The sequence below is a fragment of the Pleuronectes platessa genome, chromosome 19 (genome assembly GCF_947347685.1).
Source record: "Pleuronectes platessa chromosome 19, fPlePla1.1, whole genome shotgun sequence".
NCBI lineage: Eukaryota > Metazoa > Chordata > Actinopteri > Pleuronectiformes > Pleuronectidae > Pleuronectes > Pleuronectes platessa.
In genome coordinates this window covers 18,980,005-19,006,082 of record NC_070644.1, presented here as the reverse complement: position 1 = coordinate 19,006,082, position 26,078 = coordinate 18,980,005, and the positions used below count along the sequence as shown (strand labels likewise).

General features: G+C 43.5%; 1 protein-coding gene across 1 annotated transcript in view; it reads right to left on the bottom strand.

Annotated features, from left to right (window-relative positions):
- LOC128424977 (protein unc-13 homolog B) overlaps window positions 1-26,078 on the bottom strand; it is a 54,137-nt gene that overhangs the window by 20,827 nt on the left and 7,232 nt on the right. Inside the window, exons 3-10 of the mRNA XM_053411440.1 lie at window positions 21,611-21,710; window positions 19,005-19,122; window positions 18,772-18,895; window positions 16,946-17,019; window positions 16,681-16,738; window positions 14,902-15,115; window positions 2,611-2,898; window positions 2,433-2,523 (exon numbers count right to left, since the gene is read on the bottom strand). Of these exons, the coding sequence (XP_053267415.1) occupies window positions 2,433-2,523; window positions 2,611-2,898; window positions 14,902-15,115; window positions 16,681-16,738; window positions 16,946-17,019; window positions 18,772-18,895; window positions 19,005-19,122; window positions 21,611-21,710 (1,067 nt within the window). The remainder of the gene's footprint in view (window positions 1-2,432; window positions 2,524-2,610; window positions 2,899-14,901; window positions 15,116-16,680; window positions 16,739-16,945; window positions 17,020-18,771; window positions 18,896-19,004; window positions 19,123-21,610; window positions 21,711-26,078) is intronic.

Here is a 26,078-nt window from a genome sequence, read left to right as displayed (position 1 = left end):
GAAAGTATTCAATATGCATTTTAGCCTTGAAGGTGTGTACCAGCCTAAGAGATAAGAAGGAAGAAAAGCCTTCGAGAATATAATGTTTTGTTTCACTTCTCTGAATTAAACATTTGTACATTATGAAATTATGATTTCTATTAAAATATCTTTAAGTTTTCTGTCATTTTTGATGAATTATTAAATCCTCTGGCTTAAATACATTTGCTATACACGTTAAATACTAAATAACGTTCAGCTCATGTACACTTCTGAGGGCCATAACAATAGTCAGTGATTTATTAGGGAACTCTCTAGGATAAAATAAAAGGTTGATGGGGCTTGTTAGGGGTCAAACCCATTTTCCAGCTACAGAATGCAGCCATCTCTTATCTCTCTTTACTAAATGGTTTGTGGCTTGGAGGAAAAATACTTTTAAAGTTATAACTTCATTTTCTACCATTATCTAAAATTCAGATCCACAGAAACAAGCTGAAGTTCAGTGTATTTTTTCCTCAAAGATATTTTCAAAAATACATTAAGCAAATGCAGTTTTCATGTATAACGTGTATTAACATGCATTACTGACTCAGTCGACACAAACTTGAACTAAATGCATATAGATACGTATTAAAATGAAAACCTTACCTTATATGGTTATAATCCTGATAATTATAATAAAGAACAACCTGTAGATATCCTCTCTCAATAATCGGTAAAATCCACATTAACGAGCCATAAGAGGGACTTCCCTTTTTTTTCAAAAATGTATCCCAGTTGTATCACTGAACGTTTTTCTTTGCCTCAATCAATCCTGCAGAACTTGCAGAACACAGGAAACAGCCGAATCCTTAATTTCTACCAGCAGAACGTCAGGCGCGACAGTGGCGAACAACAACCTCGCAGCGGTTCCCCCTCAGTTAAGTAGCCATCTGTACATCCCCTCCCACCCTCACGCTTTCTCTACTCGCTCTCCCTCCGTCCTCTGGCGATGTATTCCAGCACGAGGGTAATCTGAGGCTGTAAGACTGCCAGCACTCAAGCTCACTCACTCTTCTTTTTCAAATATTTCTCCTTCAGTTCACAAAGTCTTAGTTTGAAGCTCAGTGATACGATTTGCCAATCTGTGCCACTGCCAAACATTTTCGAGGAAATTGTAAACATGTCACACGTCTCCCTTCTTTCTGATTGTTCTATTTGAAACAAGCCTGTAAGGATGTTTTAGTGTCCCGTCGGCCGTTCTTATTATTATTCTGGATTCTGTGACACGGCTTGACAGCTTAACAACCAATTCTAATTCATTACAGTCTTCTCAGCATTTTGCTTTGTGTCCTAAGTGTTTCCCTAAGTCCTGTAATAAATGACAGTTAGACAGCTTTCATCTCGCTCTCCATTTACACTCGTGTGGGTCTTCAGTCAGGCGTCACTCACAGCACATGTTCGTCTCGACCAGTCCACGGAAAGCAATCATTGTAATGGAGCCAAGCGCCAAGGCTACGAGAGGCTACTCATTTACTGCCACGCCATAAAAAGATTAATGCAGGGGACAAACCAGTTAGCTGAGAGACGCTGATGTTTTCATTATGAACGCTCTCCAGGGAGTTTAGAAGGATGCAGAATGCACAGGATAGATAAATTCTCCAGAAATGGAGAATGAATTGGAGAAAATTGGATAAACTGACGTTAACAAACATCTAATTCCGTCTCATTCGGAAAGATAAGTGGCTCTTTGTCACCTAATAAATAAAATAAATAATAACTTAATCAGAAAATTATACAGAGGAGAAGAATGTGAAATAAACAAAGGATAAACATCTCTGAAATTGCCAGGTCTCCTCAACCCTTAAATTGATTTCTCTCACTAGTTGTACAAACGCCACTTGCCAATTATTTAAGAAGATAGAGAAGAGGCTAATATGAAGATAAGATTAATGCATGAAGACTGAGAGAGAGGAAGCAGAGATTTAGAATATAAAATGTACTGCAAAGGTGATATATTAAGAAATTGCACATAATCTCACATCACCATTCAATCAGCAAATGTTTGCTGGACCATTGTAACCAGTTATGACCAGTCAGCTATACACTTAAAATACCATATATCTGGAAAAAACATACAGTGAAAGAACATCAAATTTTCTCACTCTCAAGTAGAAAATTATTTCTTGGGTGAGGATGAACGGATGAAGCACTGAATCCTTAAAAGTTTCCCTATTACAGCTCAGAGGTCATAAAAAATACAAAATGCAAATGAAAGAGACATTGCAATTAAATATGTTTCTAATACATTTTAGTGCATATTCCTAAACAACCAGAGAGATTCAACTAAACCAATTAAAAGAATTGTAAGTGTTTATCAGACATGTGTAGGTGTGGTTGGGTAATGAAGAAGAAGAATGTAAGAACATAAGTTATGTCAGACATTGGGGTCTAACACAGTAAACAGATCCTACCTCCCGGAGCTGAACCCTGACTTTATTGATGGCCTTCAACCAATGAACTCTAGACGGGGAAAACGGTAACGGTGCTATGTCATCATGGAACCTAGACAACATGAATATAACAGTCAAGTGGCCGCACCTTCATTATAGTGAATACACAGGCAAGTTGAGTTCTGAAAGGGGGAAGTACCTCTGGAGTTTAGACGACACTCTCTCCACTGGGTTGCCATTTTTTAGGCTTCTTCCTGATTCCGGAGTCAGCCGGTGAATCTCCTGCTCGCCAGCCGAAGAGTGTCCATTGGTGGGAGCATGTCCGTTAGTGCGTGGCTGTCCATTGGAGGAGGGGTGGAAGCCGGTGCTGTGGAAGGAATGGAAGGACTCCTCCAGTTCGGACCCTCCTGTGCTCTCCTGGCCACTGAGCTGGGAGCTGGTCTGGCTCAGGTTTCCTGATGACCCAAAACGACTACTTTCCACTGGACTACATTGGTGAGAGAGGAGTGAGGAAAATATTCAATATTAAGAAAAATTCTATATGTATATATTTAAATATTTTTCCCTTTAGCAAAAGCTAGATAAGAGGGGATTGTTACATACAATATATGTTAAAAACAGAAAGTTTGAACTTTTGAAACTGCTGAAGAGGTCAATATAAAATGTAAGATATTTGGGACATAAAAAATCCAACTTATCTAATAAAAAGATTTACAAACAAACAAAGCAAATGTCTACTTTTATCATTATCCTCTCCAAGGATTCATTAGTATCGTATACAATAATACAAATTATTATTCCCAATTTTAAAATGATAGACAACACAAATAAGAATTCCAGTGTCAAACAAAATGTACTGCACTTGTAATGTCATGATGCTCATTCTTTTATTTAATATATAAACTAAAAATGAAAACTTAACACGCTGTTGACACGTTTGAATTTGTCAAAATACTCAAACCAATCAGTCTTTGTTAGAGCAGTAAATCTAATCATGCCTTAAATGCAGTAATTAATTACATTACACTTGTTTTTTAATTGTCCATGTACAAATATGCACATTTTGTTTGGGAATTCTGTTTCAAAATCACAAATGAAGTTATGGGAGATGCTAGACATGAAATAACACATATCAAAGAATAGACACTTACACACACACAGACAAATATGTAAGATCAAGCTAAAACTGATATGAAACTAGTGAGGATGGATTGCAGAGCTGGACAGGGAATACACTTTTTCCAAAATGTCAATGCATCACAAATGGTGAGGGATAAAACCATTTATCATGCTTTTACTAGCCTTTTTGCATTCAACAGATCCTTCTTGAACTGGTTGTCCAGCTGCATTCCAGAGGTAGGACCTGCAGAGGGGGTTGTTTCTACAAGCCTGTCCTTCTCCTTGGGGGTCAGGGATGCTGAAGGATCTACTTCAGGAGTGGAGATGCAGATCTGGGGGTTTGCTACGTCATCGTTGGAACCTACCAACTTAGGTTTTTGGGCATCAGAGGGTGCAACCTTTTGTACAGTGGGCGTTTGACCACATGTTGCTGTGTTGATAGTTTTGGGTTGAGATGTTACAACTGGAACAGCTTGTGGCTTGGGTGGCTCTGCCTGCCAGGGAAAACTTATTTTGGTCCCAAATAATGAGGTGCTGGGTGGCTCTTGTATACCGGCAACAGGCTTTTCCTCTTGGAACAAACTGCCGGAAAGGTTTTTAAATCCTGAAAACAGACCACTCCCTGCTTCAGTTGGAGCCCCTGATGGAGCACCTGTTGACATTGCAGGTGAAAATAAGGATCCAAGTGACTTTCCTGCGTCACTTTGAGCTGATATAAACCCAAACAGAGACTTGGCCTGGGGTGGCTCTGTTTTATTGGGCAACTGAGTAGGTTGAGGCGTTATATCTCCTTGTTGGGTATGCGGTGGGGCAGATTTTTCACTTTCGTTCCTCTCAGGGTCTCCTTTAATGATCACAGGCTTCTCATGTATCACCTCTCCATCAACAGGTGCCATTTCTTTTGTGGTGTTATCCATCTGACTGGTGAGGTCACATGTACTGCTTAGTAAAGCACTTGAAACAGCAGCGGTTTCTGGACAAGCTGCCTCAGATGCCACTCCACTACTATTTGTTAGGTTGCCACAATTAACTTGATCATCATCTGGTAAAGTTGAGTCCACCGCTTTATTTGTACTAGTGTCAGTAGCAGATGGAACATTTTGTGTAACACTTTCATTCTTAATCTGTGGTTGTGGAGTAGTGCTAGATGTTGACTTGGGCTCAACTGGCATCGGCTCAGATGGCTTGGGTGGTTGTGCCATACCACCAAATAAAGATCCCCCTATGCCCCCAAGAATTGAGGCTCCAGTCTGTGCTCCTGCAGTTTGAGCAGTGACTCCTCCAAACATTCCTCCAAGTAAAGAACCGCCTGGCTGTGCTGTTGCTGCAGATCCACCAAACATGCCACCTAATAAAGATCCGCCAGTCTGAGGGCCTGCAGACTTGGCAGAGGATCCTACTCCAAACATCCCACCTAATACTGAGCCTCCGGTAGTAGGGGGGGTTGTTTGTGGACCAGACTGAGGAGCAGACCCTTTGAATAGACCTCCCAGTAATGATCCCCCTGTCTGTGGAGCTGTTGTCTGGGTGTTTGAACCTCCGAAAATACCCCCTAATATTGATGGTCCAGTCTGACCAGTACCAGCTTGAGGTGTTGTTCCTCCTAGTCCAAAGAAGGAACTCTTGTTCTGTTGCTGATTACCTTCCGGAGCTGCAGTTGCTGGTTTGAACAGAGAAGACATAAAATCTGTCACTTTATCCGCTGATGAGTCAGCAACAGATTTCTCTGGCTCTGGAAGCATCTGTTGTCCCTGAACCACAGAACTTGCTGATTGTGTGGATGGTGTTTCGTCTTTTATTTTAGGTGGAATTGAATCTTGAGCTGATGGACCAATCACATCCTCTGGCCTCTCAACTTTTTGTGCTGGTGCACATATTTCAGATTCTTTATGTTGAGTAGTTTCAGCTAGAGTAGTAAGCTTAATAGCATCCTGGCAATTACCTTCGTCTGTGAGTTCGGTTTTGGAAAAGCTTGCCTCGGGACACAGGGCTGTAGAATCAGGTTGCTGTTGCGTTTCTACCTGTTCTCTGCTTCTGGTAGTAGTATCAATTGCAGATTTTTCAGTAGTAGCTGAAGCAGTGTCATCAGTCGGCTTTGGCAGAGCAGTTACACTTGAAGTCGTATCAGCAAGCGCTGTGGTTAATATTTTCTTGTCATCACTAGATGTTGGTGTAGCTGTTGCAGTGGGTGTTGCTGGTGGAGCCGATCCTCCAACGGCTGAAAGCAAACTTTTACCAGGTATCTCATATGGAGCAGAAGCTCCGGGTAAAACACCACCCAGAGGAGATGTACCAGCAGGCACATTGGTGGATTGAGAAGATGAACCCCCCAAAATACCTCCCAATATAGAGTTGCTATTTTGGGTTGTTGAATTTTGGGTGGTGGCCCTTCCAAAGAGTCCACTGAAGGACCCACTATTCTGAGATGTTGCAGTTGAAGCTGCAGATCCTCCAAAAATCCCTCCCAACACAGACCCTGCTGTCTGGGATCCAACAGCTTGGGGAGCAGATCCGCCAAATAAGCCACCAAGTAATGATGCTCCTGCCTGAGGTGCAGAGCCTCCAGTCTTACTGGGATCAATCTGAGGTGCAGATCCGCCAAATAATCCACCAAGTAAGGACGTTCCTGCCTGAGGAGCAGAGCCTCCAGTTTTACTGGGGTCAAACTGAGGTGCAGATCCGCCAAATAAGCCGCCAAGTAAAGATGTTCCTGCCTGAGGAGCAGAGCCTCCAGTCTTACTGGGGTCAACTTGAGGTGCAGATCCTCCAAATAAACCACTGAGTAACGATCCTCCAGTTTGAGAAGCGGGTGTTTGGGGTGCAGAGCCTCCAAACATTGCTCCAAGTAAAGAACTTCCAGTCTGTGGAGAGGGCTGAGGGGCTGAACCTCCAACTGAAGAGAACAAGCCTCTGGCTGGTGTATCCTTGGCTACAGACCCTGGTGCAGTAGTTGGACCAGGCTCAGTGCTGGGCCCAGGAAATATTGAAAGTATACTTTTTCCTGGACCATCAGAAATTAATCCAGTTTGTAAGGATGGAGCTTGTGGGCCAGATTCACCCAACATAGACACCAGACCAGAGGCTGGGGGTTCTTTAGGGGGAGCAGGATCCTGGGTTGCACTTTCTGTGCTTGTTTCCTTTTGCACAATGACACTTTCTGAAGTTGGTTGCACAGATGCAATATCAGTGTCTTTGATTGTAGTATCCACTGTGGAATCTGCAGTGCTCTCTGTGGATAGTTTAGCACTAGCATTGCTCTTTTCACTTGATATTTGACTGATAGTTTTTGACACTGGCACATGGCTACTGGAAGCAGAGGACATTTGGGTAGAACGTTGTAGATTAACAGTGTTTGGCTCATTAGTACCAGTTACAATAGCAGATGATGATTTTGAATTTTGTACTCTAGTTGCTGCTGTTCCTGGTGTAGAAGACATGTTTGCACTTCCACCAGCTCCCGGTGTTTGAGGAGTACTGGGGCTGCTAAACATGGAGAACAAAGATGTTCTTGGACTCTCATTGGAGCTAGACAATCCACTCAACATTCCACCGAGAACAGAAGTGGCTGACTGCCCTTGTGCTTGAGGTTGCACTTGTGGTTTGGATTGTGTCTGAGGTGCACCATGTTGAGTTTGTGATTGAGGTGCTCTTTGCTGAGATGACGTTGTTGTCGGGTGATTCTGTGAAGGACTGGGTTCGTTAAATATTGAGAACAATCCCTTCATTGGGCTTTCAGTTGAACTTGATGAACCAGATAAGATTCCGCCGAGAATAGATCCTGTCTGGGCTGTAGACTGTTGGGTGTTGGAACCACTGAACATGGAAAGGAATCCTGCAGATGGGGGCTCTTTTGGAGGAGCAGTTCCCTGTTGAGGTGCGGGAGGCTTGGTTTGAGGAGGCGTCTGCAGAGGACTTGATCCTCCAAACATTGTTAATAAACTTTGACCAAGTGATTCCTGTTGGGGAGGTTGTGGAGCTGGACTTGGAGGATGGGGTTGAGGCACAGACCCAGTTTTAGATGCAGCCTGTGGAGGATTTGGTCCACTAAACATTGATAATATACTTTTACCAAGTGATTCTTCTTGTGGAGCAGTAGCTGATGCAGTTGGTTGAGGTGTGGGTCCAGCTGCTGTTGCTCCTGTCAGCATTTCTCCAATTGAAAACCCAAATAGCCCACTGGATGGTTTAGTTGCTGCTTCTTCTTTTGGCTTTTCTGAAGGAGTCATTGTAAACGACTGGGTTGTAGCAGGGCCTGCAGAAGAATTGGGAGGAAATCCTTGGGAAATACTCTTGTTTGGAGGCTGAGTCTGTGGGCGAGAGGTTACACTTTGGTCCATAGTTCTTTGTCTCTGTATACCCTTAGGTTTAGCTGCTGATGCCAGTGAACTCTCAGTAACACTGGGTTTCATTTGCTGCTTTTGTGGTGTAGATGGTTCAGGACTAAACAAGCTGCTTATTGATCCAAATAGATTTGAAACTCCTGTCGCCTCTGGTAATGAAGCAGTGCTCCCAGTTTTGTTTTGCTGGTTGAGAGATGTCTGCGAAGATTTCTGAGGATCTGGCTTGGCTTCCTCTATGCCCACTGCTGATTTCAGAAAGTTCATAAAGCCGGCCTGTGGCTGCTCAGATGGCTGCTCTAATGGGATGTCCACCGGTTTTTCAGTTGCGAGTTGTCCGGGTGGTAACGGTTTAATAAAAGATTCTTTTGATCCTAAAGGCATTGTGGCAGTGGCCGGTGATGGCGGCGGGGCTGCTTGTTGTGCCATGGTAGTCTGACGTGAAAGTCTAGGTTTCTGTGTAGTTGTATGATATTGTGTTGAGGGTGGAGTCACTTGGGCAGTAGTCGGAACTGTGGGTAAACTTCTTCCCTTTGTGGTACCTGACCTCTGAATTTCTTGTTTAACAGTTTCTGGCTGAGTCACAACAGCGGTAGATTCTTCCTTGATTATCTTTGACTTCAGACTTTGGAATCCTGATGATAGAATGTTCTTAGACTGTTTGTCAGTAGCTTGTTCACACGAGGGTATGCTGGTTTTGCTCGGTTCCACTTGTGATGTTTTGCCTACAAAGTTGGATATGAGGGAAGAAATCTTGCCGACTTGACGATTAGGCTGCTCTTCTCCTGGAGACACTCTCTTTCTCCATTCTTCCTCTGATACATCATCTGCATGCTTTACTCTAACCCCAGTGGATGAACGCCGTCGTTGGCTAGGTTGGTAACAGTTGTAAAGTCGCTGCTGATTGGAATCCATCATAGGAGAAGAGTTCAAGGAAACAGCGACCTTTTGAGCTAGGAACATCTTGGTTTCCTGGTTGTTCCAACAAGGACCAGCATAGTCTTTATTGCGACAAGAAAGATCAATAATATCTTTGTACTGGTCTTCATAGACATTACTGGGTCGTCTTGGATCCATCCTGACTTTGTTTAAAATGTAAGATGTGAAATCTACTTCCTGTTGCTCTTTTGACAAAAAGGAATTTTCGAACATCTGAGAGAACTGCTCGAGATTTAGATTCATTATCTGATTTCCTTTTCGATAGGCAGCAGACAAATCTAAGGGGGCATTGAGGAGTTGAGAATCACAGTGATCCTGACCAGGTAGCCAAAGAAGCTCATCCTCATTGTAAAGCGGAATTTTAAAGCCACAGACTGAAACCATTTCATTGTGCAGCCACGCACTTGGAAAACTTTCCTGTGTCTGTGTAGAGTCGCCTTCAGGACCACATGCATAGACATATTCACCTGCTGTATCTGTAAGTAAGGCATAAATGTACTCATGGTCTGTGTAAACAAAGTAGCCACAGTCCCCATCATCTGCTGGCCACCACATCCCTTGCTCCAAAAGTGTTAGCCACTGCTGATACCATTCAGTGTCTTCAAGATAAAGGGAGTCTTCCACTTCTTTATTGACATTTGGGGGACGCTCTGAATCCATTGTTCTGTCCAAATTCAATGGATTCTGATGGATCCTGGCGTCAGAATGAAAGTTTGGTAAGACTGCGTTATCCATTCCATATTGCCAGTTTGCTGAATAAGATAAACTTGGTGCAGTCTCCTCATAATAGCCTTCATGATATGAAACCCCATTCAAGCTGTAAGTGCTACCACCATTAAACTGGCATCTCCCAAACTTCCCAGTGCTTTGTTGTTTCGTGGTTAAGTTCAATGCACCCTCCTCATTAGGTGGATATTCCGCACTCTGCAAGTCACCATAACTGTTCCACAATTTCCTCTTGGGATAAGGATCAGCATTCCTGTGTTCATCATACTCATATGGTCTAACTTGCCCTTGGGGACAAACAAACCCTTGCCACTGGGAAGGGGAGTTAATTGGCTGATTGGTGTTTGGAGAGCTACAGTGAAGAGAAGGGGCCTGTAATGGCGCACCTTCACAGTTTTGGCTATACCCTGGATCTTGTCCCTGAAGCTGATAATTAAGTGACTCATTCTGAAACTGCTGCCATAGAGCACTTTCACGGATCCATTGGTTTTCATCATAAGAAGTACTTACTCCATAAGGGGACAACTGGTCTTGATAAAAACTTTGACTTGTAGTTCCATATAGAGAGGGGGTGCTTCCACCAATATATGGCTGCATGTTCCTGTTTGAAGAACCCGTATTGCTTTGTAAAGGGGAATTAATATGTCCTGTACTAAAAGCCATTGGGTGACCTAACTGCAGCGAGCCATAATAATTTAACTCAGATAAATTACCTGTGCTGACTGATGAGTAAGATGCCCTACTCTGAAGAGATCTTGCATAAGTAGCTGATGTTCGCAAGTCTAAACTCTCAGTATCAACCGTGACAGGTGCACTTATCATAGCATGTCTGCTCTGCCCTGGATTGAGAGCCCTCGGAACATCTCTTTGACGGCAGTCTCTTCTAAAATCGCTGGTAGTATTTTCTAATAATCCTGAATGTACCTCTGGTTGTTGTTCTATCATCTGACCTGATATTTCAACTTGTTTATGAGTTAAAGAGTCCTCGGTTACATTATTGCTGGATATTCTGGTTAAAAGCCTTTGCTGGCCAGTTTGGGAAATCCTCTTTCCTTTCAAGGCATGCTCTTGTGAAGGTTGGTGTGTATAATCAGCGTGTGCCTGTGTTTGTGGCGCGGTCGTCATTGTTACTGTATGATTATCGGCTTTTGGATGATACGATTGTGCATTTGACATCTGGAAGGTTGTGTCTGTGTTTTCAGATGATTTTGTCAACTTATTAAACAACCCTGAGAGCACCCCAGACTGACTTTCTCCAGACTCAGGCTGAGTCTGAGCAGGTTGTTGAGCCACATTTTCTGAGGAGGATTTGAACAATCCAGACAGAAGTCCACTTACTTGAGTGGGTTTTTGTGTTGTGGTGTTTTGTGGTTGAGTTTGACTGGAATTGGGGACATACGTTGCCTTTGTTTGCTCATGGCTTGATATTCTTGGGGCGATTCCTTGCTGCTGATTTGTTGGCTGCTGTTTTGTATTTATGCTGTCTGCTGAAGCAAATTTAAAAAGACCAGATAAAAGACCACCTTGTTGGGATTGTGACTGCTGGAGAGGAACAGTTTGTTGTCGAGTAAAACCTGGTTTATTAGTGTCCTGTTGGAACTCTTGCTGACGTGGCGTTCTCTGCCTGAGCTGAGGCCCTGGGTCTGAACCTGTGATATGCTGCTGTTTGATTCCCTGTTGATTCTGTTCAAAGGTGTTGTATTCGCTCTGGCCTGTTTGGCTGCCTGAAACATTCTCAGATGATGCAAATTTCAGCAAACTAGACAACAGCCCCTTTTGCTGGGGTTGTGTTTGTTGAAATTCATTCTGGGTCTGCTGCTGACCAGAGTAATCGCTGTGGGTGTTCCTCTGTTTCTCAGCTTCAGATTGCTGTATGTTGTGTGGTATATTTTCTGTTGAGGAAAACTTCAACAGCCCTGAGAGAAGCCCCCCCTTTGGAGGACCTGAAGAAGATTGTTGTGGGGGAGGGTGATGAGGAAGCTGGGGGGGATTATTGCTCCTTGGGGGTTGATTGTTATGGGGAGCCTGCTGTGGCGAACTGCTAGACAGGTCACCGGTAGACCCGAATTTAAGTAGTCCAGATAACAGTCCTTGTTTCGGTTGATTAGAGCCAACGTGAGAGACATCCTCAGCCGAGCCTCCTTTTATAAGACCTGTCAAGAGGCTTCTGGATTCAGGCTGATTGGGAGGTTGACGCTGAATTCCATGACTAGCTGCTGTTGGTTTCTGATGTGATGTATCCTGAGATGTGAATCTGCTGTCCTGAGATTGTGGATTACCGGCCAAATTCTGGTCCACATTAGAAGAGGCTGGGTTGGCGCTAAATATACTGGAAAACCATCCCTTCTCATTGCTTTCCTGTGGAGCAGCAGGATTCTGGGTAAAGGTGTTGGAGGTTTTTAACGTTGGATCATGATGCGATTGCGCAGGATTCTGTGTGTTCACGGAGGCACTAACATTCTCACTGGATGCAAACTTTAAGAACCCTGAGAGCACGCCTCCTTCTGCTTTGGGACGTTGCTGCGTGGAGACATTTTCTGAGGACAGGAAAGGCAGTGTAGGCTTGCTACTTGATGATGGATCCTCTACTGGTGTTTGTTGACAGGGATTCTCTGTAGATCTAAATACTGGATACACTGCCACAGGTGGAGCCCCCTGAGGTGGAAAATGGCCAGCAGGTGCGATCAATGAGCTTAAAGACTTTCTTAAAGGGCTAAAGAACCCAGTGTTGGCTGATTGTGTTTGGCTGGTCGACCTTGCTGGACAAGGAGCCATCATGTTTTCTTGTTTGGAAATCACTGGATTTAGTCTCCCAGGTATATTTTCATCTTGATTGTGTTCCAAATATGATTGTGATGAACTTCTTAATTTCATACCTCCATCTACTGGCATAGCCTGCTTCCCTTGATGAACACCTTGATGAATACCTTGAGAATATGTAGTTTCTGGTGCATGGTTGTTTTCAGCTGAATTTTCCTTTACTCCTGCTGAAAAAAGTTTTAAAGGATTCAATTTCCCCAGAACAGAGTTTTCTGGCGCACTTTGAGGTTTGGTTGCAAACTCTGCTATGTGTTCTTTTGAATTTCTTGGATTCTGATTCCATTTGGGAGCTTTTGTTTCTGTATCATGCCCTTGTGTCTTTGCATCATGTGGTAGCCGAGAAGAAAGAGATCTGAATGATTTCTCAGGAGAAGTTTCGACCGGAGTTACAACAGCCACGGGAGCGGAACCATTTGATTTGGGAATAAAAGACAATAGTTTGGTAAATCCAAATTGTGAAGATTGTCCTGATGGCGCTTGTGGACTTGGGACAGGCTGCTTGGGGGCTCCTCCTACTCGGTCAGTGAGAGAACTGAATAATGAGCTCATGGCATTTTTTACCCCTGAGACGGCCAGATCAGAGGAATCCTGAGACTGGGGGGTTTCTGCTTTTGGATCCTTTGCTGAACTCACTGGTTCATCTCCAAACGAATCTGTTCTGTTGCTACCCAGAGATGAGAGCCTGGATTTGTTTGATTTAGGAAGGGAACCGTACTTGCTTATTTCCTCCTCTTTTTCAGCAAGGTATTCAGAAACGGTCTCAACGAGACACTGGAGCTCGTCCATAGGGTCGACATATTCATCACTTGGTTCCTCGACAGGCGAGAGCATTGCCTCTGGGGTCCATCCTCCAATTCTACCTTTTCCAGGCTTCTTCTCCCGAAGACCCTGAGAATTTTCAGAGTGGCCATCATAGGAGAGAGAATACCTGTCTTTGTAATGTCTGGCAATTTCAGGGTGGTAGTCTTCTGCTCCAAAGGCCATGTCGTCTATATCCTCTTCTGCTTCCATGGCGTACTGCATATCTTCAGAACCATCTAGATCAAAATGGAACCGCGACCTCCTTCTAGCATCTTCCTCTTTTTTGTACGCCACATAATTCTCTAAAGTGTGGTCCAGCTCATTTTTAGCCCACATCCTTGTCTTGTAGAGAAGCCCATTCTTGTAGGGCCTGAGGCATGACGACATTCGCTCCTCCTCTTCCTGCATCTCTTCCACCTGCCTCATGAACAGCTCCCCTCTCTTCTCACGAAGCCGTGCGAGGTCAGAGGGAAAAGCCTCTTCTCTCGTTTTGTCGGCCTCTGTACCGAGCAAACCTCCCGGGTTCCTTATCGTTCTCTTTCGCCGTCGATCAATAGTGTCATAGCCCTCCGGGTAGGGGGGAGGCAGATAGCCACTGCGTTGAGTGTTTTGACGGATAGGAGTGTGCGACGGCTCAGGGTAAGCTGGTCCCATTCGAAGGATGACGTTGTCCTCCTCGTCATCTAAAAAGTCGCTCAGCTGAGGTTTTCCATGCCCTTTATATCTGTTTTCCCACTCTTCAACCCCCATGCCAGAATCGACAGGTATGATTCTGACCCTTCCTTTCTGATTCAGCGATCTAGTTTATATTTACAATAGATTTGACAGGATGGGAAAGAAGGAAACCAGGAAAGAAAGAAGCAGAAAAAACAAGAAGAAACATGCAAAAGAAAAAAAACAAGTTAAGCAGAAGGATAAATGGAGAAATCAAGAGCAGAATCAAGAGCAGAACACATTCATGCAAATGTGAAGACAAAATCATGCTTATCAGCTTAGTAGTCAAGTTTTTTAAATAATATTGCACACTATATTGTGTGTGTGTGTGTGTGTGTTTCTATGTTCGCAGGCGACTCTCTGAAATTAGATCTTTGTAAATCCCCACAGCAACAGTCATGCTTATCAGCGCAGCCTGCGACAGCCTTCATGATAAATGCATGTTAGATCACCAGCATATGGAACGCAATCACCAAAAACATGCGCGTGCATCTCACTGACCCACTTCCTCTCTGTGTGACAGACGGATTTCCTCTGGGACATTTCTAAACCAAGTTCGGACCCTTTGATATCACCAGAAATTTAACCGACGCAAACACACCCTCAAAAAGAAAAAAAGAAATGGCAAACAATGCGGTTTCCCTGGATGCAATCCCATTGTTTCTGATCTACAATTATCCGGATCAAGCCTCTATCAGTCCACACAGGCAGATTTGCAGAAGTCTCGCCGGGAAACATGCATTTCATGAAAATCCACGAGTGCACAGAAAATTGTTCCGTGCACCAAGAGCATTTGTCTAACGGACGAAATCTAACCATGAAACTGTTGTGTGGTATAAATACAAATATTTATAGCAGTAGGATAAAGGATTCAGTTTGTACCCCCTTTTTAAATATAAATTATAGTTACAATTATCCCATGTCATTTTTTAACTACATTCGGACCTGATGTGAAAGTCAATGGACAAAAACCCTAATATTAAATTCCAAATTTTGATTGAAGGTGTTTTTGGGTGACTGTAAACTTGGTCTACCTGCTTCCTCTCTGTTCCCGGTAGTCCAGGTCAAAACTGTGCACGGAGTCGGTGCAGGAGTCCGGGTGGTGTGGCAGCCGAGGCCCCATGGGGTACTGGTGCATGGAGGAGTTGGGCTGAGCCGTTGTGTGGTAGCGCGGAGGCAAACTGTTGCTCGTCTCACTGCGGTAGTCGCTGTCGCGGTCATCTACGGCGCTGTCCTGGTCTTCTAGAGCTGCCGCGGGAAGATACACGTATGTTAAGTTTGTCTGGCACATCAGGAAGTATGCTCTAAAAATACTCAATTATTAAAAACCGCATCAGAAAGTGGGTAATGCATTCTAGGCAATATTTTGCCTAAAGCTGAGGGGGGGGGGAATTTTTGAGCGTTGAAGAAATGTAAATAAACAAACTTGGGTGATGCCAGGTCAGGGGGGGAGCAAAGGTCATGCACTCTTAAAAATGACTGGAGCCATTATTCATGCAAGCTCTTGAGTTAAATGTTTGATTCTGGGTTGTGTGTCAATCTGCCTTGTCCTGTAGATTGATATGCAAAAGTATGATTGAGTATTTTCAGTTTTCTATAAGTCAAATAGAGAGAAAATGAGTTGCTACACAAACCTTTTCAAAAAGGTAATTCTGAAATAATGGCTACTCATCAGTGATTCAGGGAAATATAACCTTTGACCTTTCTAACCCCGAGAATGACTTTAGAAAACTTGTTTGGAGAGGTTGGTGTCTGCTGGAGGGAAGCTGGGGTTTTATCTTCTCAGAGCGATAAAGTGAGAGAGAAAAAGATAAACTGATGATCTGTTGATAAGGTGATAAATAAATATAGTGGAGCAAACACTGCCACCTATCAGTTTAGGATGAAACTGCAACTTATAGTCTATGATTTGATAAGGGCTTTATTTATGTATAGATATTACTTATTACATTTAAATATGTTCAATATTCGTATTATCATCCAATAACTTGATAAAGTAAAAATGCTTTCTAAAAAAAGGAGCATGGTTTCTTTTGTAAAATTTTCCTGACTCTGTTTTCTATAGATATAACACCAATCATTAAAAAATAAAGTAAACATGGGTTGTAAAAAAAAAATCTTATGACCACAGCACAGAGAATAAATATTAGGAAAAAAGCAGGAGAAGGGAAATAATGTTCATGGGGGGGGGGGGGGGGGGGGGTTTAGGGAAACGGTGAGATTAAAATAATGAGAATTGAATGCAAGGAGACGTGATAGATCAAATGTTATCGAGGGGGGATGTGGGGCATTAGGACATGCAGAGGGGGGGGGGGGGGGGCGTTGAGGATTAACCAGGGAGGAGAACTTCATCAAAGTGTGATTTTACATACTCAGTGGGTCAGCCCATCCGAAATAGTTGCCTGGTGAAAGTGCAGATGTTACAAGTGAGAGGTTCAGTCAAGAGGAGGTCGGGGTGCGAAAAACCAAAAGATAAAGAAAAAGTGTCTCTGTGTTGTAACAGTGGTGGTGGTTGGTGGTGGTGGTGGGGGGGTGGGGGGGAATAAGGGAGTGGTTTTCAGAGTGGAAAACAAACTTGTCATAACATTGAGCAAAAGATGTCACACGCATTAACTCTTTGTCGAGTTTGTGCAAATGTTTACAGACTTAATCTGAAGGGTGCAGCGTTAATTTTCAACTCTGATTAAAATTAGTCAGTGCAGCGGAGGGGTCAAGGACGTGGACAGAGATAACAGCAGCAGCCCTGAGAGCTGGAGCGGACGGGTGACTGTCACCATCTAGTGGCGGAGAGGGGGGCGTGCGGACACACTCACAGCACTGGGAGGCGGCGAACGGCAGTGGGCGACTCTGGACGTCATCCTGAAGAGGGTACTACAGAGCAGAGAGGGATGAAAACAAGCATCACGTCTGTTTTTCACATCCTCAACATGTTATTATTAGTGATGTAATCTTCTAGCACCACTTCATCCACTACAAATACAAATACAGCAGGACGTCACAAAGCTGTCGACCTGATTAAAAACAATAACATTTCAAAAGCACGGACGCACTTTGGTCAAATTAGAGTTGTAAATGTACCTCGTCGTGGATTCGGAGGGTGTTGATGTGGTCCAGCTTGCCCGTCCAGTACTGAGCCTCGTCATCTGGGATGTCTGGAACAGAAACATGCATAAAAAATACATGTCAAACCCGTGTTCGACGTTTACAACCTGCTCCCTCTGACGTCCAACGTTCATGCCTGTTTAATTTCTCATGAGCCTCTCAGGAGGGGATGCTATTTAGCACAGGACACAAACTGTTAAAGGAGGAGACTGACAAACTACAAGGATACGATGCTCAAAGATGCTGCAGATGAGACAACATACAAATTAAACCCAGGACAAAAGAAGCACCTGAAAGATTTAGAGCAGCCGGGAAAGAAAAGGTCAGGACAGGAGTGTTTTGTCCTTTTTTGTCTCCTGTCGTCTGAGAACAGGTACCTTGAACCCATCCCACTTTTCCAGGGGTTTTGCTCTGCAGCAGACGGACGCACATTAAAAGGCCACACACGCAAAAGGCCAGGGCTTCAAAGACGCACCGTCCCAGAGCTTTACATAAATGGCTCTGGTGGCACAAAGAGTCACAGCGGCCCGCTCCTGCAAACTTGAAAGGTTTGCGGGAGCAGACAGTCACTCTGTTTTAACTTTGATGTGTTTTGATCACAGGGTTCTGAGCTGTGTATGCAGAGGAGGGGGTGCTGTGGAGCTGTGGAGCTGTGGAGCTGTGGTCAAGGACACATGCGGCAGGACGACGGTTTTATTCTCCAAACCTGAAGAGCATTGAATTAATTGAGGTTCACGGCATAAATTATCGGCGGGACTTTTATTATGTAATCCTTTTCATCATTTGAATCCTTTTTGAGCTCATTGTTGTTGTGTCACCGTGTCCATTGGCAGCAGCAGCTGTTCACAGGATCAAAACTCTAAAAACAATATTGTATGTTCCCTATAAAACCTAAATTTAAACTAATTTGGTGAAGAAAGTGAAACATGTAATAGATAAAGAGCCAACTATATTCATGAGGGGTTGATGAAGACCTATACATTATTAGGGCCATATTTATGAAAAAAAAAAAATTCAGTAAATTCGTAATATTACGTGAATAAAGTTATACATTTTGACGTAAAGAGTATAAGTTATTCTCATTCCATTGGCCTACAACTTTATTCTTGTAATAGTATCACCTAATTCTTGAAATGCCCAAAAAAGATTTCCTATATGTGGTTAAATATAGTTCAACAGACCCATTATAAAAACTATACCCCATACTTAATATATCCACACTGTAATTGCACTTGGAACAAAGGATTTATTGTAGATATCTTCAGTAGCTCGTGGCAGTTTTAAAAACGCCTTCCAGAGGGAAGGATGGAACGAATCGCCCGTTTTCTTTTTGGTGTTCAGCATAAACCTGTCGCTTTGCTGCTATATATATATATATATTTATTTTTTATGGATATTTACTGTGGATATAACAGCATTGTTAATAGTTTCTTTATCATTTTGTCTTCAAAGGAACAACCTGGAAAGAAAATGATATTTACTGAACCAATCTTACTAAAGGAACCAGATACAGGACGTTAGACACTGATAAACGAGTGGTTGCATGAAACCACAGAGCAGCAGGTTGTACTGCATCGTCTGTTTGCTACCCCTGAGCCTCGGGGCTCGATGCTTCTTCCTGAGGAGCCTCAGAAACCAGCTGCTGACATTTCAGCAGGAAGCCTTTCGTGGCCTTTTGTGTAACTGAGCAGATCAACCTGAGTCACTTGTGCCCCCTCGACACCAGAAAAGATCCCTGAGATGACGACAAGTCTTAAACAAGAACCTTGAGCGTTTCATGTTTTATTTGGGACTTCTCTCACCAAAGGGCAGCTCGAAGCGAGTGTCCAGCAGGACTCGATGAGGAGTCGGGTTCTTGGTGCCGTATATCTCGTCCGCCTTCATCAGAACCTCTGCGTCCATGAAAATCCACTCTCCTGAGCCCTCCTGCAGTTACACATGTTTAATCATATTTACCAAGGTAGATATTAAAACATTTATTGTGTCCATTCTTGAGTGTTTGAATCATGTAATTTCTGTGAGTGCGTATCCAAACCTCCTCTGAATGCCGGACGCTCTTCAGAGGAATCCAGGAGGTCCCCACCATGGTGTCCCAGATGAGGCCTTTGTTCCACACCTCCACGATGAGGCCCAGATCCAGCCGGTTGATCTCACTGTGGACATTAAAAGAAAAGCATAAAAGCTCCTTCCTGATAAAACAGCATGGTGAACATCAGTGGGTAAAAGAGAGAAACAACAGCTTTATCATTTGTCGCCTTGTAATCAGAACTTTCCAGTGTTTTTTTGAATTCAGATTCACTGAACCAGACATTTCTACGTAATTGCTGCCAGGCCCCCCCCTGCTGCCAGATGCCGTGTATTAGCCGTCGTTAGCCTTGTTTTTATCATTTAGCGAATCTGAGAAACAGCGTGATGACAGCCATCAATTTTAAAAAGGAGCTGCGTGACGACGGCGACATTTGCATATTCTCGTGTGCGGCAGATCACAGCGATCAACAGGCCGAACAAAAGATGATAGAACAGATAATCAAAGAGAACAGCTAATTGAGAGAAGAGCAGGGGGGGAGGGGGGGGGTATGTTTATCCACAGTGACCAGGTGCAGACATAAAGGATTTTTTTTAAATCCTCGGGTGGCTCCGAATAAATAAACCAGATGATAAAATCAAACTGCTGCTAAACATAGCTGAGTTGGTTTAGGACGTCGTTTAGATTGTGTGGTAGATTATTCTTTTTATAATCGTTTGTCCTCCTCGTCAATTAATGAGCAAATAAAACAAGGGCGCTGTCTCCACCTAGTTCTCAAACTGACTGGAACTTTACAAGAGTCTTCCTTGTTATTGGATGGACCGATAGAGTGAGAGAGTGAGAGAGTGAGAGTGAGAGAGACAGACAGACAGAGAGAGAGAGGTAGGTAGGTAGGTAGAAAGATAGATAGAGAGAGAGAGCGAGATAGAGAGAGGTAGGTAGTTAGGTAGATAGATAGATAGATAGATAGAGAGAGAGCGGTGGGTAGGTAGGTAGAAAGATAGGTAGATAGATAGATAGGTAGGTAGATAGATAGATAGGTAGATAGATAGATAGGTAGATAGATAGGTAGAGGTAAATAGAAAGATAGAGGGAGAGAGAGGTAGGTAGATAGATAGAGAGAGAGAGAGGTAGATAGAAAGATAGAGGGAGAGAGAGGTAGGTAGATAGATAGAGAGAGAGAGGTAGGTAAATAGATATAGGTAGGTAGGTAGGTAGATAGATAGGTAGAGGTAGATAGAAAGATAGAGGGAGAGAGAGGTAGGTAGATAGATAGATAGGTAGATAGATAGAGAGAGAGAGGTAGGTAGATAGATAGATAGGTAGATAGATAGAGAGAGAGAGAGGTAGGTAGATAGAAAGATAGATAGGTAGATAGATAGAGAGAGAGAGAGAGGTAGGTAGATAGATAGATAGATAGATAGATAGATAGAGGTAGATAGATAGATAGAGAGATAGAGAGGTAGATAGATAGAGAGAGGTAGATAGAGAGGTAGGTAGATAGATAGATAGATAGATAGATAGATAGATAGATAGATAGATAGGTAGATAGAGATTAGATAGATAGGTAGATAGAGATTAGATAGATAGATAGATAGATAGATAGAGATTAGATAGATAGATAGATAGATAGATAGATAGATAGATAGATAGATAGATAGAGGTAGATAGATAGAGAGATAGAGAGGTAGCTAGATAGAGAGAGGTAGATAGAGAGGTAGATAGATAGATAGATAGATAGATAGATAGATAGATAGATAGATAGAGATTAGATAGATAGATAGATAGATAGATAGATAGATAGATAGATAGATAATGGTTTTGGAATTCCCAATCTGAGTTTATCCAGTAGCTGAGCCGTCACCCCTCCTCGTCACACTCGGTGTCGACAGGTGGAGCTGAGCGTTCGCTGGAGACAATGAACGATTGTGTTTTTTTGCGTCTGAATTAAAGCTCGCCGACACATCATTAACGGAGAGTGGAGGGATGAAGGTCTGGAAAAACAAACACTGTCGCAAAGAGGGAGTTTACAAAAGACAAACAATGACACCCATGCAGCGACGCGCCGGCTGCCTCGTCACCATAGATACCTTTCACCGGGAAATAAGATGAGGAAATTAAACAAATTAATTACGGGCTGGGGGGGGGGGGGGAATGAAGAGCAGCCGCCTGACGAGACGCTTTCCTACAACTCGAATAACAGACACTTCTCTCCCTGTGGATACAAGCACTGAGTAGGTTTTAAATTGGAATGACAAAGGGACATGTGACTGCTCCACACAGATTAAGATCTTTTTAGATAAACAACACAGACGAGCGTGACAAGGCCGATACGTCACGAGCTGTTGTGTCACTTAACATTAAAATGGGCGTTGTCAAGGCAGAGAGATGTCCACTGTCTTTGTTTAAAGACAACACAGGACATGACAAACCAAGTTAAACAAGCTGAAAACCAACAATGTGCAAACGTTACAGTGAATGCACTTTTGATATCGTTCTTATTATATATTATGTGAGTTTCTTGCTCCACTTTGAATGTGTAACTGTGAATTAAGTTTAATTAGGTCAATAAATCTCTGAGCATGACCCCTTGTGCCCGTGTTTAATAAACTTACAACATGAAATCCTGTTCCCAGCAGGGCTGGTCCCCCCGCACAGTGATGGTGGTGCTTTTGACATTCTGCACCTTCAGCGTCACGTAGGCGTTGAACTTGTCTGAAACAAAAGGGAGAGGAGATGTTTAATTAAATTACAGTGAAGTGGCTGCAAAACTAATAAACAAATACAGATTAGATGTTTCCAGCTATAACAGTTTTTGCTTTAGCTTTTTGTGTGGGAGACAAAAACTAAAAACATCAGGAGCTCCAGCAGCGAGTGAAAGCAGATCAGGCTCCTCCCACCCTCTATATTGAGCCAAGCCAGGCCAGGCCAAACCAGGCCAGGCCAGGGCAGCACACTGACCTTGTTAATCTCCAATAAAGGGGGGGGGGGGGGGGGGGGGGGGGGAGCAGGTCTGCTGAAGACGTAATGAAGAGGAAGTCCTGACCTGCAGAGAAGGTCTCTGTCAGACCTCATAGCGTCAAGGACAAACCTGGAATCATCAGTCGGGTCAGAGGTGAAATGTGATCTTCCTGTTTGCTGCATCTCTTGAGAACACGTGTGATCTTTGAATAAAGCCTGAATTCATTTGTGTAGTAAACGACGACTGCGGGGAAACAAGGATTCTGTCTTTTCGCTCATGCAGACGACTTTCACACCCAGTGATCTCCCGTCAGCCTCCTCTCAGCCGCCTGCACCAGACCGCCGAGTCACAACACGACCAACTGCACCAGCTGTCAGTGCGAGGCGGGGCGTGTGGGGGGGGGGGGGGGGGGGGGGGGCTGTGGTGGTGAAGGGGATTAAACCGCATGAAGACAACAACCACTTTTCATTTCCTGCAGCAGGGGCAAGGCAGCGGCAAACCCCTGCCTGCTGGTTCGCTTAATTTCGCTCTGGTAGTTGCTGGCTCTGCGCCGCTGGTGGTCCTCCATGCAGCGCCCACATCTGCAGGCATAAATCTGACCCCCCCGCCCCCCCATACATAAGCAGCTACAGGAGCAGCTACATGAGCAGCCTCAGGAACAGCTCAGAGGTTTAGAGATCTTGAAAATAGGTTTCATGGCTGGAAAAAAATTATGAAATCCTCTGATTAATGATTATAATCTTCTTTTCTCATCAGAGTCAAGTGAAAAGTTGTAACTAGGTGATGTTTATTATCTAAAAATAACAAATGAGTAATTGACAATCAAAATGGCGTCTGTTTATGTTCATGTTGATCCACAACTTTAAGAAAGTACATATGTAAACAACATATGTAAAGCTGCTCTAAAAATGTCTGCGTAAATTAGAAGTACGCAAATTATGTCCAGATACAGAGGGCACAGTCATACCCCAAATTTCCAAGGCAAATCACCCCTGCACAAAACAAACGCACACACGTACACACAAAAACAAACACACACAGTCCACCTCTTAGTCTGTGGGAAATAAAAGCAAGGCATCAGCTGTTCCTTTTGTGGCCTGCTCACCTGACCACTGCTAAACAAAGATTCCCCTGGTTACCACAGGAACATATTGAAACATTTGCTCGGCACATAGCCGTTAACGCTGCAGCCCGATAAGTGAGCACAACTCTTCACACAACGACACAGTGATCAGTTGACACAGGTGGATTCACACAACATTCCACTGACTCACACACACAGAGTGTAAACCAAAAAATATATCAAAGATGAAACTAGACCCCAAAACCAAAAACTCCCGTCTGTCCAGCGAGCACTGGAGAGACATGACACAGACCTAATTAGTGTCTGGTAGGACGGCAGCATGAGAAAAGGAGCCTAGGGGGGGGGGGTGCTCCAGCCTTCCCCTAATTAGATAGGCCATGCTTTGTGCCACACTTGGGCCGCCTCCCCTGAATAGAGGAGATGAGATAAGGGAAGAGGATGTTGGATTAGATAAGAGCCACTTAGCGGCCGTGCCTCCTTTACAGCAGGTGCTGTCCACTATACGGCCGATAACATCTGAGGAGGAAGCAGCAGCGACTGCCTGGAAGAACACGAAGAACACGAAGAACACTAAGAACACGAAGAACACTAAGAACACGAAGAACACTAAGAACACGAAGAACACGAAGAACACTAAGAACACTAAGAACACGAAGAACACTAAGAACACTAAGAACACGAAGAACACGAAGAACACTAAGAACACGAAGAACACTAAGAACACTAAGAACACGAAGAACACTAAGAACACGAAGAACACTAAGAACACTAAGCCTCCACGCTGGAGCCGGACCGAGAATGGATTCATAGACCGACATCAAAAAAATCTAAATGGATGACAAATAACAATATTTCTGTTTTTAAAAAAGCAGAAAGAACAGCAACAGTGCTTTTAAATAACTTGTCTAATATAAGAGCAGATATTAAGATGGCCATGGGATGTCTCTTTACTTAAAAATAAATAAATCTAAGTTATCCATATGTTTAGATAATAGATTTTTGTTTTTATATTTGAAAACTTGCTTTATTCCCAATATGGACTTTTGCAGGTTGCTACCAACACATATCGGGGAGTAAAACATTTCTGATGCTGAGAAATCGGCCAATAAAAAGTATATGTTGTAAAAAGATGTTTATTATAAAACCCTGTGACAAAGATATGCAGTTGAGGCTTGATATTTTACAGTTTAACCATCATTTTCTTTTCACCAGAAATGGAAACATAATTGCTCATCTTTTCTGCATTTCTTTATTCTGTGAAATAATAAAATAAATGGCTTTCAAATCGTCCCACATCTGCCGTCAATACTGATAAGTCTGTGAAAGTTTTCCACTGTCCTCTTCATAATGTCATCCCTGCTACTTGGTCACACAATCACACAAGTCAGAATATGTAAATCCATATAAATTACGCTGGGACCGAACCTAATCTGCAGTGACACGGTGAAATCACACCCAGTGCACCTGGAATCAGATGAGGTGAATTATGGGATGCCACAGCCTTCAGTACGTTTCCTGTCACTGTTGTAAAAGCGGCCGCGCGGGCCCCTGACCGCGGACCACCCACACACGCTTGAGCCCTCACTGTCTTCATGCATTATTGATTCATGATGCGTTTTTCAATGAATTAGTCACGGAAACGTAGGAAGTTGGAAGTCTGACATTTCAGATTCAGACCTCTCATCCATGTTGCATGTGGTGGCGGCTGCAGACAAATCTATCGGTGGACATTCAGCCCCTTCATGAGAAGTCCACTGTAAAGTGAGTTTGCCATTTTATAGTGAATTTTATAACACCCTATATAGTGGACTCATTGTTTCCCACAATGCATCTGGAAAAAGCACTGTACAAGTGTAAGCAGAGCAGAGCATCACCGCACAAACTTCAGCAAACAAGTTTATTTCTGCATTTAAATACGATCGTTCAACTTTCCTTTTACGGAAAGGTATTAATATGAAGCGTAAAAAATAAAACATTTCACTATTATTGAAGGATTTTCCAGCAGCAGACGTTGTATTTCATAATCCTGCAACGATGATGTAACGGCTGCTGCAGAGAAAAACACACCGAGTCGTGTCCAGAGTGGTTTCTCTCTGTGATTTGTACAGACTGAGTACGATCTGACTTTGCTGGGTGTCCTGGGTCTCGCAGCGTGAAAAGAATACTAAAATTCACGGGGCAGGCGTGCAGACTGAAAACAAACGCACCATAAATCCAGGAACACGCCTCCGCCCTTATCTCGCCCCAGTTTCCTGTGGCAATCAGTGGAAAGCAAGACAGCTGGCCCACCGGTCCGGCCAAGGTCACCTCCAGCGCCGCAGCTCAGGAAACAACTTAACACGGGCCCTCCAAAGTGAAAGACAAGAATCTTCCCGTCTGAAGGTGTGGTCGGGGAAACAGAGCATGAGAACATCCCAGACCAGCCTTGTGTCAACTCTGAGGGTTCTTCCCGAAATTGTCCCACATATTTATTTGCAGAGCGGGTTAGTTTTATCACCAGGGCTATTACATAACTATGCCATGTTAAATTATGTCTTCCTAGAACCTGACTAAACAGACAGGGACCGGGAAATCCCGCTCTCTACACTAAAGAAAGAAACAGGAGTTGGATGTGATTTTAATTCCGCCCTTTATTTCCATCCCTTCCCTTTTTTGCACTGAGATATGTTAGTTGAGCTCAGGGGATTTTTGCTCAATGACATTTCCTGATGGGAGCAGGTTGCTGCTACTGAGGGAAAAATATCAATCTCATCTTAACTATTGATTCCAGAAACCTTCATCTGTCAGTCGGTCGCTCACATATCTCGAGAATCATTCCTCTTATCACTTTCACACTTGGTATCTTTATTGTTCGGGGCTGAAGGAAGTGAAGTGTCAAGTTGGGTGTGATTTGGGCATTCAGTACATTAAATATTAATAAACTTTGAACAGACAGGCGACCAGCGCCACCAGACGTCGAACTTTCTATAAACACGTGTCGGTCTTTACTTGCTGCTTCAGAGAGAAAGTTGCAACCAGCATCACCACAGGCCAAACA